This window comes from Heliconius melpomene, chromosome 10 (assembly GCF_056956725.1).
Source record: "Heliconius melpomene rosina isolate 202511_hmr_F chromosome 10, ASM5695672v1, whole genome shotgun sequence".
NCBI classification, from domain to species: domain Eukaryota; kingdom Metazoa; phylum Arthropoda; class Insecta; order Lepidoptera; family Nymphalidae; genus Heliconius; species Heliconius melpomene.
The window spans coordinates 5,438,594-5,453,120 of NC_140398.1; the positions used below are offsets into that span (position 1 = coordinate 5,438,594).

The 14,527-nt window shown below is 31.5% G+C and overlaps 2 protein-coding genes across 4 annotated transcripts in view; one reads left to right on the forward strand and one right to left on the reverse strand.

The window, feature by feature from the left end:
• Positions 1 to 14,527, reverse strand: part of mim (missing-in-metastasis) — a 122,551-nt gene that overhangs the window by 54,491 nt on the left and 53,533 nt on the right. The gene's annotated exons all lie outside the window — the stretch shown is intronic.
• On the forward strand, positions 8,410 to 14,290 carry LOC146535276 (phenoloxidase-activating enzyme-like). The gene is made up of 6 exons (XM_085191932.1): positions 8,410 to 8,564; positions 10,597 to 10,757; positions 12,060 to 12,315; positions 12,517 to 12,691; positions 13,230 to 13,426; positions 13,723 to 14,290. The coding sequence occupies exons 1-6, from the start codon at positions 8,501 to 8,503 to the stop codon at positions 14,115 to 14,117; spliced, it is 1,248 nt and encodes a 415-aa protein (XP_085048058.1). The 5' UTR covers positions 8,410 to 8,500; the 3' UTR covers positions 14,118 to 14,290.

Consider the following 14,527-nt stretch of genomic DNA (forward strand, 5'->3'; position numbering starts at 1 on the left):
TCATGATTCGTTTACACTTCCCAAGTACCTACATATGGACCGTTTATTTTAAAAGTGATGTAAGTCCATTTTTGAGAAAAATGAGCTATCACGTAATTCATGCTTAATTTAATGTAATTTTTTTATATATAAGTAGTCCGTGTTTAATTTCTCAAAAAATAACCCACATTTTGAACAACTTAAAATCGGTCGGTAATTGAAATTGCATAAGCATCGACATACTAACCTTTAATTTTCTCGAAACAAAAGAAAATGGACTTACACCACTTTCAAAATAAACGGTCCATATATTTAACGCCGCCTCGTCTTAGTCGGGGAAACACATGCATACAAAAATATTATTTAAATACGTATATTTTCAATATAAATGCAAAATAAACAACAAGCTTGTAAAATACATAGACCAAATAATTCTCACAAGAAAATAACATATATGTAAAAACAATCCCGTCAAAAACATAAATGTAAAATGAAAGCCAAGTTCAGTAATAAAACATATGCTTTCAGCGATAAAAGAAGTGAGATGTAAATGTATGCCAAGTTCAATGGTCAGTCCTGAAATTTATATTTAACAATATAAAATATTTTATAACAACTGTAAATGCCCATTCTTCTTACAACTTGGAGACTTTATTTATGTGTAATATCTGACTTGGCTAGTTTTCTTATAAATTTACAATAGAATCTGAGTAGAATACAATTTGAATACATTCATTTATATCGATGTAAATTAATTTGAAAACTAGCCAAATCAGATATTAGACATAAATAAAGTCTCCAAGTTGTAAGAAGAATGGGCATTTACAGTTGTTATAAAATATTTTATATTGTTAAAAATAAATTTCAGGACTGACCATTGAACTTGGCATACATTTACATCTCACTTCTTTTATCGCTGAAAGCATATGTTTTATTACTGAACTTGGCTTTCATTTTACATTTATGTTTTTGACGGGATATCATTACTTTTTGTACAGAAATCATAAGTAGAAAGGTTTATAATGTAATCAAAATCAAAATATTCTTTATTCAATTTGGCCATTACAAGTACTTTTCCTATAGGAAGCTACTACGGCAAGAAACTCAATAGTTGCTCAATAAAAAACTCATAGGACATTTCTGTTCGCCGAATAAACCAAGTAGGACACCATTGTGATAATACACTTCTATCTTACTCTATCTATCTATATATATAAAAGGACTTGTCCTCACTGACTGAGGTAAGACGCACGCACAGCCGTAACCGCTGTGCGTAGAAACGTTAAATTTGGACAAAAGTTTACTTTCGTAATCTGGACATCCACTAAGAAGGGATTTTGAAAAATTTCAACCCTAAAGGGGTGAAATAGGGGTTCAAAGTTTGTATGGAAAAAAATTTAAATTGGCACTGATTTTTCTAAAATTTGAAATTTAGATTTTTAAAAGTATTTAATTGAACACGTGTTTCATCATTTTCTAGAATTCTCCCCCTAAGGGTGCAAATAAGGGGTTGAAAGTTTGTATAGGTTTTTTTGAAATCGTCACCAATTTTTATAAAATTTGAAATTCAGACTCTTAAACGTATATAATTAAACACATGTTTCATGGTTTTCTAGAATTCACCCCCTAAGGGTGCAAATAAGGGGTTGAAAGTTTGTATGGAAAAATTCTTAAATCGCCACCGATTTTTATAAAATTTGATATTTAGACTCTTAAAATATTTAATTGAACATGTGTTTCATGGATTTCTAGAATTCACCCCCTAAGGGTGCAAATAAGGGGTTGAAAGTTTGTATGGAAAAATCTTTAAATCGCCACCGATTTTTATAAAATTTGAAATTTAGACTCTTAAAAATATTTCATTGAACATAAGTTTCGTAGTTTATTTTAATTCATCCCCTAGGGGTGTAAATAAGGGGTTGAAAGTTTATATAGAAAAATCTTTAAATCGCCACTGATTTTTATAAAATTTGAAATTGAGACTCTTAAAAATATTTTATTGAACACGTGTTTCAAAGTTTATTAGAATTCACCCCTAAGCAATAAGCAAGCGAAGCTGCGCGCGTCCGCTAGTACTGTACAAATCTACTGCAGCCTTTATTTCGGAAGTAGCTCCGTACGTAGTTAAGCAAAGCATGTCTTCTTTAGAAGAGTAAGGATTCCCGTTTCGAGCGCTAGTGTAGATACTTAAATCATTCCAGTTACGACATACGTACTCTACCATAGTCTCGCGCAATTTATTAGTTTGTTGTATATCAATACGCTCAAACGAAGAATATGCAATAGCATGGAAGAGACAGCTCCCATCGGGAGGCATTGGAACAATTCGGTGTAAGGTTCTTGTTTCAACCACAAGCAATTCTATTGAACGACTCATTGTTCAACATGTCTTGGAAAAAATATAAACAATAAGTTTATTAAGTGCTGACGGTACAAATCTGAATTGATATGATCCCAAGGTCGACTTCGTTCTCTGCCGTTTCCACAAGTGTTCCTAAAACCAGTAAAATCATGAAACCCAGGCCAAAAAAACCATTATAATATGAGCGCCTTCGTACAATAAAATATAACTAATATAATTAGGTATTTACTTTTTTATTATGGTCAATAATATTATGTTTTATTACTCTTAAGACGATATTTAATTATATATGAAAATAGATTATATTTATCTATGAATCTCGACTATAGTTTTTATTTTGTTGATTAAATGACAGTTGTCAGATTAGAAAATAATGAATGTATGCTGCGTTTAGAAATCTGATATATTTGTTATTATTTTTTTCTAATTTCATTATTTTGTTGGAATAACTCAACACGCAATGCCTCCAGAGTTCGATGGAAAGAGGGGAACTGAGTGTCTTAACACTAGGTTCCCTCTGTCTACCCCGCTATGTGTGGGATACATCGTAAAGCGGATTTATTTATTTTGTATTATTTTGTTTAAGTAATTTTTAATTTTCTCTTTTTTTCTCTTATTTTTTTATTAACAATTACTTAAATTTTTACTGTTAATAATTACTTTACAATTACTTCTGTTAAGATAGCTGGTAGGCTGACAATATATCAAATTAACAATAAAATCAGCTTCACGCTGTATCCCGCACACAGCAGAGTAGACAGAGGAAACCTAGTGTTAATACACTCAGTAACCCCACTTTCCATCGAATTCTGGAGGCATTGCGTGTTAAGTCACGGAACTCTCCGCCGCGCCTTGCCTCGACACCAGAGCGAAGAAATGGAAATATAAGTTTAAATTAATATTTCATTTCCTCGAATGGGAATCGAACTCACTACGGTTTTCAGTCGGTTTAACAGTCACACTTTGTGCCCCTGTGCCACGACTGACCTTACAGATAGTACATTATTCTTAAATTTTATATATATTTCTATCAATATAATTATTTTTTTTATATTTATTTTTTAGTGTATTTTTTCTGTTTTAGGGTTCTGTACCTCGAAAGCAATAAAACAGAACCCTTATAGGATCTTATATAGGACTTAGTACTTAAATATTGTAATAATAATTTAATATCAAATATGTTAATCGACTATGCAAATACTCTTAGTATAATAAGTACTAAAACATATGTTTAAATTGTAATAAATAATAATGAAGGATGTTAATCCATTTATTATATTTTTATATTTTTACGTGAAGCCCTTGAAATCCACATGATGGCAGGCTTTGTCAGGACATAAATTAGAGGCATTTTCAGCTACAAATGGAGACATATCTTATCTTATATTATAAAATATACTTGAAAGCATCGTGTTGTTTTAGATGGCTTACGTAAGTAATAGTGAAGTTAGTCTCCATAACAAATAAAATATTTACTAACGCGTGACATAAATTAAAGCAACATATATATAAATAATGCATTGCTCTTATTTTTTTGTCAGGCGCTAAGCCTAAAAATCAATTATCATGAACTTTGATTGCTATGATTTCTTTACAGGCACTATAAGTAAATGTTCCTAATTGAATCTATTTATTGAAAAATTATAAGAAAATATTAAAAAAATACTAGTTTCGGATTTTTCCCTTGATATACACCCAATTATTTAACCGGATGCTAAATTTCACTATTCTAGGTCATCTGGAACTTGGTTAACATTAAGGTCTATAGGTCAGTCACCCCCCTAAAAATTTACGATTTTTGGACGTCATTATCTAAATAACTGTTTGAGCTGTGTTTATGAAATTTTATGCACGTATACAGGTAGGGGGTCTAAATATTTGAGCCAAATATGACAGCTTTAGATGGAATAGTTTTTGAGTTACGAATAGGTAAAAAGTGGCTTCAAATGGTTCGTGTAAAATAACACACGGTGCTGCTCGCCAGTTTTGTTTGTAAAAACACTTGGCTACGCGCTCCGCGCGTTTTAAATTCAAACTCAATGAATAACTTTATCTTGTTCATTTACGCACATACAAAAAGTACTTACGTGCTTTGTGCTCTTAAATAAATATATTATATTGTAAACAGGAATGTTGTGAATGGGAGATGATTAATAGACGTAATATGAACCGAGTATAGTTACTTATCGTCGGCTTGGAGTGTAACCCTGCTAAATCCGTTTTTTGTCTGGGGGCAAAAGTCCGGAGTTGAGGCTTGTCACTCAATACCTCAACAATTGCAGCGGAAAGTGAGAAACGTAGTATCTTAACACTATGTCGTGTGATTTCAAAATATCTGTGTTTTCCCAAGTGTTGTTCCCATATAGTTAGTTATTCATACGATATCAAAACACAAACAATTTTAAAATTTTCGTCGGTCTACCTCTCATTCTGTTTGTCCGAGCTGATCTCCGGAACAGCTAAATCAATTTTTATGGGGCTTTCACAGAAAAATAATGGGAGTTGTGGAGCAACATATAGGCCACTTTTTATCGTAGAATTCCAGCGGCATCGGCTTTTTGGCGACGCCTACCGCCAACCTAAATAAATATGAAATAACTAAACTTTTTCTATTAAATACGATAATATATGCGTGAAAATAAAAAAAAACCCGAATGTTATCAACTACCACTTATTGAGTGTATTACACTATAATTAACCATACCAAAATATTGAACCATTTTTCCCTAAATATATTTAAATAATATAAAATAAATATTCGTATAGTAAGCGGGCGAAGCCCCGTAGAGGGGCCGCTAGTAAACAAATATAATTATGAAGGATTGTCATAAACAAATTTAAGCAATTTCCCTAATATGTCATAAAGTACAGACACTTCTATTTTCCTTCCTGTATCAAATATGAGGTACCTATTGTATTTAGAATTTACAAGACACTGTTAACTTATAAATTATTGTTGAACACTTTGAAAAGTTAGAATTATACTGTCCTATATATTTAGAAAAAGCTTTTAAAAACTCATATAGGTTTTTATGCATTTTTTAAAATGTAACTTTTACGTATATTAATTGCGGCTTCGCCCGCGTGGTCAAATGGAAATAACTCACACATAACACATTCCGTCTAGTATGCCTACAGCATTCCTCGCTTCATGGCTAATCTCAAGAACTAATGGTTCTATTTCAATGCGAACCATTAGTTCTTGAGATTAGCACGTTCAACTAAACAGACGCAATTACTAAGCCTGTTTGTTTTACTTCGCACCGACTTCAATATTATAAAATCTTTCTTCAATAATTTTTGATACTTTTTAATTTATTGTTTCAAGCCGGTTTGTTTTTAGTAAAAAATAATTTATGGAAATTCAGAAATAAGGATTATAAACTATTTTACAGTAAATCTTGAAATAACAACCGAAACTAACATACTGTAAACTATTTTTAGATGCCATTAAATGTGTCACAAACGCTTTTAATATCACATGCTGGCGGGAAAGCCCCAATAGTTACAACATGTTGTACCACAATAAGTATTAATTTTAATATATTATTATTATTTAGGGCCGTCGTGTCTATGGGGTACAAGGTCGTGACTGTATATGCGAAGGTTATGGGTTCGATTCCCACTCGGGTAAATGAAATATTATCATATCCTCGTTCTGTCTAATGTGTGTGTATGTCTATGATAGTTTTTGGTCAATCCCTATTCGAAAGAATAAAAAAAAACATTTTCATTTTGTAGCTACTCTGATAACATATGCCGCGACATTTGGTTATGCCACTTATAAATCAACGCATCTAAAAATGGTTAAAAGTTGGAGAGCGGAGTGTCCTTACACCAGATTCTCTCTGTCTATACTGCAATACTGTATATATAGATATAGGAAGCCAAAGAAATTAATAATGTTATATAATATGTATATTTAAGTTGTACTTTTAGAACTAACAGTACATCGACCTTTTGTGTATAAATAATAAAAACTGTAAATTTAAATATGTCAGTCGTAAGTAGCGGTAAGATTTTTTTAATATAAATATAATTGAGGTCCTTTACATGTACCGTTTTCATCCTGTACACTACAGGTATATTAGCATTTAGCTCATCCTTGCGGCTTCGCCCGTGTTACCAAATGGAAATAACTATAAGAAATGTGTATGACACGTTGTAAGTGGCCAAAGTAACTCTGGCCGCATATAGTGAGCTACATAGAAACTATTAACGTTATGGCTGGTAAAGCCTGCACATAACGAAAATTTTAAAAATTTATTTCCTCGCGTGGGAATCAAACCCACAAATTGTCGCGTTTACAATATAACGAGTTTACAGTACAATGTCCTGTATTTAAGTACCTTGTAGCACAATAACATTAAATATCATTAGTCCTGAAAAAAAGTCCGCGACGCCTAGATATATACATATCTCTATAAATAAGTCACAATAAGGCAGTTTGTGAAAACCAAAACATTGAAAATTGCAATAGTGGTATTAGATCACTTTTTGTTTGACATATACCTATATTAAAATTTAGGAGTGAAAGTTAATTTATCATCAAGGAAAGTATATAAAGATGAGCTTTTGCTTTTATAGCATGCAATTTAAACGTATACTTTACGAGAATATACAAAATAAAATAATTCAACTCTCTCTTTATATCTCCGAACTTTTATAGATATAGCTGTGCCGCAATAACCGTAAAGCTAAAACACGCTATTGATGTCTTGCACTAAGGATTATAGTATGTCATTTTACAGATTAAATCTTATCCCGGACGGCGGCCGCAAGCCTAGGTTCGAGTCCAACCCAAGCCAGACCCAAGTGGGTCGCCGTCAACGACATCCTCTCAAGCAGCCACGGGGTTGAGTTCCGTCACGCAATGCCTCAAAAATTAAAACATTTTTTTAGTCGTGGCTTGTAGGTACTTCAGTTAAATTAAGAAAAGATCATCTCGATATAAGCACTTGCTTCTAAATAAATTTTAATACAAAAATGAAACTTATGAAATTTAACACACACATTTAAAAAAAGCCTAAATTCACCATATAAAACTAGTTACTTCTTGTTTCGACGTCGGTTAAAAAGAACTATGGGTTAAATGTACAAAAATACCAGCATACCATCGAGTTGTAAAAAATATAGAACAAAAGTTGTACAATCAACTGATTTAGCATATTAAAACAAGTTATTTTAATATGTATGCAAATAAGTATCTGATTTACGATGAATATAATATTCGTACAATAATTTATTTAAAAAGTGTTACTGGTAAACATAATATGCAATTATATAAGTTTATAGCTTAAAAACAGATGACACGGCGTAGTGAGTGACTTTGATTTATAAAACGGAGATCGTGGGTTCAATTTTTGCTTACTAAAAATATTTGTTTCATGGACTTACGAGTACATATTGCTTTCACATTTACGTATATAAATAAGTAGATATTTATAAAAATGCACATTATTTATCAGTTGCCTAATAATAACAACATAAGTAAGGTAGCCTTGCCTAATTTGATATCAAACAACCCCATCAAAGATATCCAGATATTTATTTGTTCATTTAATTATTTACATATAATTAAAAAATATATATACGAATAAAAAATATAATTAATCGTTAGTAGTTGTTGTTGTAAGCAGAAAGTTAATGATAAAATCTTCTTTATATATTTTATGGCCACGTGACATGGCAAGTAACTGTACTGGATACGTTTTATTCATCATCTACTTCCTATTTTAGGGACATTGCGTGCAAATATAAAATTATTAGTATATTTAAAATTATTTATATTCACCATAGTATATTTACTAGTAAATATTAAAAAATATATATTCATTATTCATGTTATTATTTGCAAAACTACAATATTAATAAACAGAGAAAGTAGTAAGTAGCTTAATTATTATAGTATTCAATAAATTTATTAATAATTTTTGTATTATATACATTTTTGGTATCATGACTTAAAATAAACAAAGACGTGGGTTTTTCTGCCAACCAACCAACCACTAGCCGATATAACCAAGGAGTATATCCATCATGACTACAGAACACAGATACAGAATACTATATATTTATTATGCGAAAGTCTCACCACTCAAAACTCGTTAGCCGGCGGACGAGCTCGCGTTGAACTCGCTTAGCAATTTTCCTTATACGATGAAGGCTCTTGTACGAAATGCCATATATTTGTGCTTATTATGTGTTCTAAATGTATATTCATGTAAGTTTTTATGAATTGGTTATTATTTTATACGTAAAGTGTTATAGGATATAATTAAATATTGTTTTTTTTTTTTTTGAAAAAAAAATACCAAAAGCTTTTGTTGTTCAAGTATAGTTAGCTATTATAAAAAAAAAGATAACTTATGGCAATGTTACTGTTGTTGGCCATAAAACAGTGCAGCGCCATCTATTAGGTTGTATAGGAAGTATTCTATTTTTCGGCAACCTTAACGGCCTTTTATAAGTATTAAGTAGTAACATGAGAAATTATGTATTGTATTGTAAAAATAATATTGTAAAAATAAAATAATATCTTAAGGTTATGAGTTCGAATTCCAAAAATATATTATTCCATATCAAAAATATTATAGTTTTGTTAGACAAATAGTAATGTTAGAAATACCGCGGCGTTGGATTCTCCCACATTAAACAATATCACAAGGTTTTTACAAGTTTTATTTATAAAGTTTACAAGAATTTCTGTTTTATTAGCAAAATTTAAGAGAAAAAGATCTTTAGCAAAAGTCTTCAAAGCGAGCTTTGACATAAAAATCTGGTACATAATTAATTTTCAATTAAACTTGTTTACACTATCATAAATGCCAAGGCTTTACGATTTCCCATATGATATACATGTAAACAGTAGACGTAACCTTATATGTATGAGTATATACTCATACAAAAAATACAAATCCTACGTTTTGGACTTAGATACTACTACCTAAGTTTGTGAGTAAGTTGATAAATGTTTGTATTTAATTTTGAGGACTGTCTATATAATAGAAGGCACTCAGAATTAGGTTTTCTCTGCCTATCCCGCTATAAAGCGGGATACAAAGTAAAATAAGTATATAATAAGTTACTTTGTTTTATAAATGTAAATATAATAAGTTAGTTTGTTTTGTTGCAAAATATATATATTTTTTATATTCAGGGAACCTAATGTTAGAACCTCCGTTCCTTATTTTCCGCCGAATTCTCGAATCATTGCGTATTGAGTGGAACTCTACGCCACTCTTTGCCTCATTACCCGAGGGAAGAAATGAAAATATAAAATATTTACCGCGAGTGAGAATCAAACTCAAATCCGTCGTGTTTATAGTCGCACGTGCCCGTGCATCACGACGGCAGACACGTGCGATGAATATTTAAAAGAAGTAGTAGTAGTACTCTAGCTCACTTATTTGCTATTATATTGAAAGATCTTAATAACATTTATACGTGTCTACTATACTATTTATTCCTAATATTATAATAAATAAATTTCAAAATATAGCTTATTGCTTTTTGTGGAAATGATGTTAGATTTACATTATTGTTTGCTTAGTGTGTATTACTTATTTAATAAATAAATGTAATAGAATCGTCAATGCACGAGAATAGGTGCAAGTACTTTAAATATTTCAATTTTGTAAATGTATTTTATTTGTCTTTGTTACATTTGCATCGTCAGCTAATACGCGCTGTTGGTTTACAAGTAGTGCAGTTATTCTAGTTCTTATCCTATGTATGCAAATAACACTTTTAAAGTTATACATATTACTATATTAATTAAAATTCTACATCTGAGTTTTAATTGTCATTGCCTAAAAAACCCAAGAAACCCATCATTAGGTTCACGTGTAGCAACTACCATGCCATTGTACAAGACTTTCCTCATAATTAAATTGATTATTAGAATAAGTTATAATTAATTATAATCAATCACTACTTAAGTCATTGTTGTTAATATTTATACTTCTGTAAAAAATAGGTTCATTCTTGCATTTGCCATATTTAATTTCAGCAAAAGAATACGTATTTTAAAGTATGTATTTATAGATTTTTAACAGTTACTAGCTGAAATTGCAATAAAACTAAGTAACACCTTGATAAATGAAACCATAGTGACGCATTTTAAATGTACCTACCTAACTCTACACGCATTTATACCATGATCGTTGGTTCATTGCTCAGTCGAGAGAACGTTTAAAATTAAACAAATATTGCTGTTATGATATTTATTATATTTTCTTCTCTTTTGTTCACAGATAATATTTGTAAAGTACCAAACGGCGGCGCGGGCACTTGTATCAAATTAATAAAGTGTCCTCCTCTACTGGATATCGATAAGAAACATCACAAGACGACAAATGAAGACTTATTCTTTCAGCAATCTCTTTGCGGGGATTCGGATGCACCTTATATTAAGGTAACATTTAATCTTGATCTAAGCTAACTTAGTGACTCACTCGCGCACATGTGTATACAACTAACTGTACAGAGAATTACACCACTACGCCACGATGACTAAATTTCTTTTAGACCTATTATTATATAGCTTGGTTATATAATTGTATAGTCATAAATATATATACAACCACAAATTTATATTTTATAAATCTTTAACTACCATTACTTATTTAATGGTGGAACACAAACATTATCTTAATTATATCGGGGAAACACTAAGAATTCAGTTATTCATTTATATTGGAATTTACAATTTATTTTCTGTTATCGATTTCCTAATGTTACAGCTATAAATTATTTGTTACAATACTGTATAAATTTTAAAATATATTTATACTTAAGACTGAAATTTTGTAATTTAAAGTAAAATATGCGGTAATTTGCGGCAAAGCGTCCAAAATTCGTCGGGCCAGGGGAAGTGGGGAAAACGGAGTGCCTTAACACCAGCTACTCTCTGTATGCCTACCCTGCTATGTACGCAACTCAGCACGAGCTCAAAAAACGTAAAAAAAATGCATGCTCAATGTGTCAATTTGGATTAAATAAAAAAAACCACGAGTGAGAATTGAACCCACGACTGTATATCAGGCATCTACTTACACATAGACATGCATAATATATGTTTAGAGACTATTAACCAAAATTGCGCAATACATATAATATTTTAAAATGATATCATCAAACAACTCATATACCACAATTATAACTTTAAAACATTAATTGTCTTTATTTTTCCCTCACGTGTATGACGTATTGCGTATTACATACAGAAGCAAAGGACAAGGAAAAGAATTAAATGTATGATTCACTAATTCCTTATAGAGTATTAGTAACTAATTAACAATTAAGAAAAAACTAATTATTTATTACATGAATGTTGATAATTGTTAGAAATATTGAAAATCGCAAATATCACTGTAACATATTAAAAAAATATATTTCAAATGATTAATACTTGTTAGTGTTACTATGTAAACTATTTTTTATATATTTATATATTAATCGTAATTTTACGAATAATTCTTTAGCTTAATGCCGTTTCACATGTAGCAGGGTAACCTAATGTTAGACAGACAAAGGGAACCTAATGTTAAGAAACTCCGTTCCCCATGCACCGCCCAATTATTAAAACATTGGGTGGCGAAATTCAAAACTTTGTCTTGTCACCAGACCCTGGTATCGAACCCACAATAAAAAACAAACATTGTCACGCTTTCAGAAAAATGTATACTTTAGTTAACAGAATTATTTACAATTTCAGGTCTGTTGTCCAACTGCAAACCTATGGTCAAATTTCATTGCACGTCCAGTGATATTCCCAGAGACGTCTTCAAAAACTTACGACAGAGTAAAAAACGTCACAACTGCACCTACGAAAAATAATCCATACACCATGTTAACTGGTATACTTCCGACACTAACTGGCGGTCCTGATGTTATACGGGAATTACCGAGCTTTAGTAACAATGATAATGTACAGTGTGGAATAGATGTTGGAAGCACCAATAAAATATCAGGTAAGCTTTATATTCATATATCTCTCGTATACAGCGGGGTAAGAGAAAAAGAAGTTAGTGTTGAGACAGTCGCGTTCGTGTTTCTAACAGACAGATACACCAAGGATACCATATTTCAAATTATTATACATTTAGATAAATATGTTAATAACATTAAAAAGATAACTACTCGTAACAATTTTATACGTATTTATTATACAGGTGGAAAAGAAACGGGAATAGACCAGTACCCTTGGCTGGCTCTCCTAGAATACCCAATAAACAGCAGACAAAGTGAAGATATAGATGATTATGCCACAAATTGCGGTGGTTCACTTATAAACTCGAGATACGTTTTAACAGCGGCACATTGTATCCATGGAGCAAACGCAGACCCGTAAGTAAATTCATATACTTTTGTAGCTTTACACATCCTCATACCGTTCAAGAAGACATTGTAACACGGACGTTGACGTTAAGCGTTGAAGGAAGTTAAGGACAGACCTTCACTTCCGTCAGTTTTAGAGACATTGCGCGTCAATTGGAGAAATTCAACGCCGCACCGTGCTCTATTTTACTAAATCGCGTTTACAAAAAACAAATAAATCAAATATTGCACTGCAATGGATCCGCATCTATACCGTGTAAAGTTCGGTCATTGCAATGCAATAATATTATAGGGATGTATTTTGGTGAATAGATCACGATCTCGACTCTCCGTTCTATACTTGCCGCCCAATTTTCGAAACATTGCATGTTGAATGGAAGAACTAAACGCACTTTGTCTTGTTACCAGAGCGAGGAAACGAAAGTAACTCATTCCCCGAGTGGGAATAGAATCCTCAACTGTCGTATTTACAGTTAAACGCTTCAGCGTACATATAGACAGACAACATGAGTTTATACGTTAACATGTTAGTTGCTTTATATTTCAGTAAATATATACGGTTAGCGGAGTACGACAAACGTACATTTCCTACCGACGTGGTCGCAACGGACGGCGGCGGTTTTGATAAAATAAGACAAATTAGAGTCAAAGTGGAACGCACTTTCAGACATCCCGGCTACAATAGAACCACTCGCTGGCACGACATTGGAATTGTTAAAATGGTTACTGACGTCGAATATACCGGTATGTACAATGGTGGATTACACTTCGTACATCACTATTCTATTCTACACAGTTTTATATATAAAATTGTATAATTATAAAAAATATAGACATTATTGTAAATTTAGATTTAGTAAATTTAATATTGATTTTTCTCGAAATTATTGCTACCCACATTTATTTACTTTTATTCCCATTAACTAATAATTGAGTCTACGTAAAATATAGAAAAAATCTTGTAAATAAACTTTGGTACGGGCCAAGTATACGATAATGGACTACATATTCTATACTAATTAATATTCGATTAATTTCAGATTTCATCAAACCCATCTGCCTACCTAACACGAATTTCCTATCGATATTCAACCGATCAACCATTTTCACTCTCGCTGGCTGGGGCACCGACAACGGCCGGCTCATCGACATAAAATCAGAAGTGAACGTCCCATACGTGCCCTTAGACCTATGTAGAGACACGCAAAGTTTTGAAATAACTAAAGCACAAATTTGTGCTGGAGGTGAAAGAGGCAAGGACTCTTGCGAAGGAGATTCCGGAGGTCCTTTGATGTACATATATGAACAGAGAGTGTACGTTGCAGGCGTTGTGAGCTACGGTCTAAGGTTCTGCGGGACGGCAGGCGCGCCTGCAGTTTACACCAACGTATACGAATACATGCCTTGGATAGAATCTGTGATAAATGGACAATAATAATTGATATTTATCAACTTGATGAATTATCTCAAACCAAAAACTTTTGTAAAATATATTGTTAATTATAAATATAATACATTTATGTCAATTTGTAAATAACAGTAGAATACGTCATAGCTGTAAGTTTATTTTAAGTGAATAAAGTATATTTTTATACATTTTTTAAGATATTCTTTATTATTGACACTAACTGCTGGATAAGCGTAACAAGCACATATAAAAAGGCGTAAAAAAGAAATAATATCAAGTATATTATTAATTTCAAATCTAGAACGTTTACAAATTGATTAAAGTTGACATTTTATGGTTCTTCTGATAACCATAAAATAAAAAAATCATATATTAGCAAAATAAGTATTTATAAAAAATAAATACAAATCTAATTTTAAATTGATATTAACCCTGAA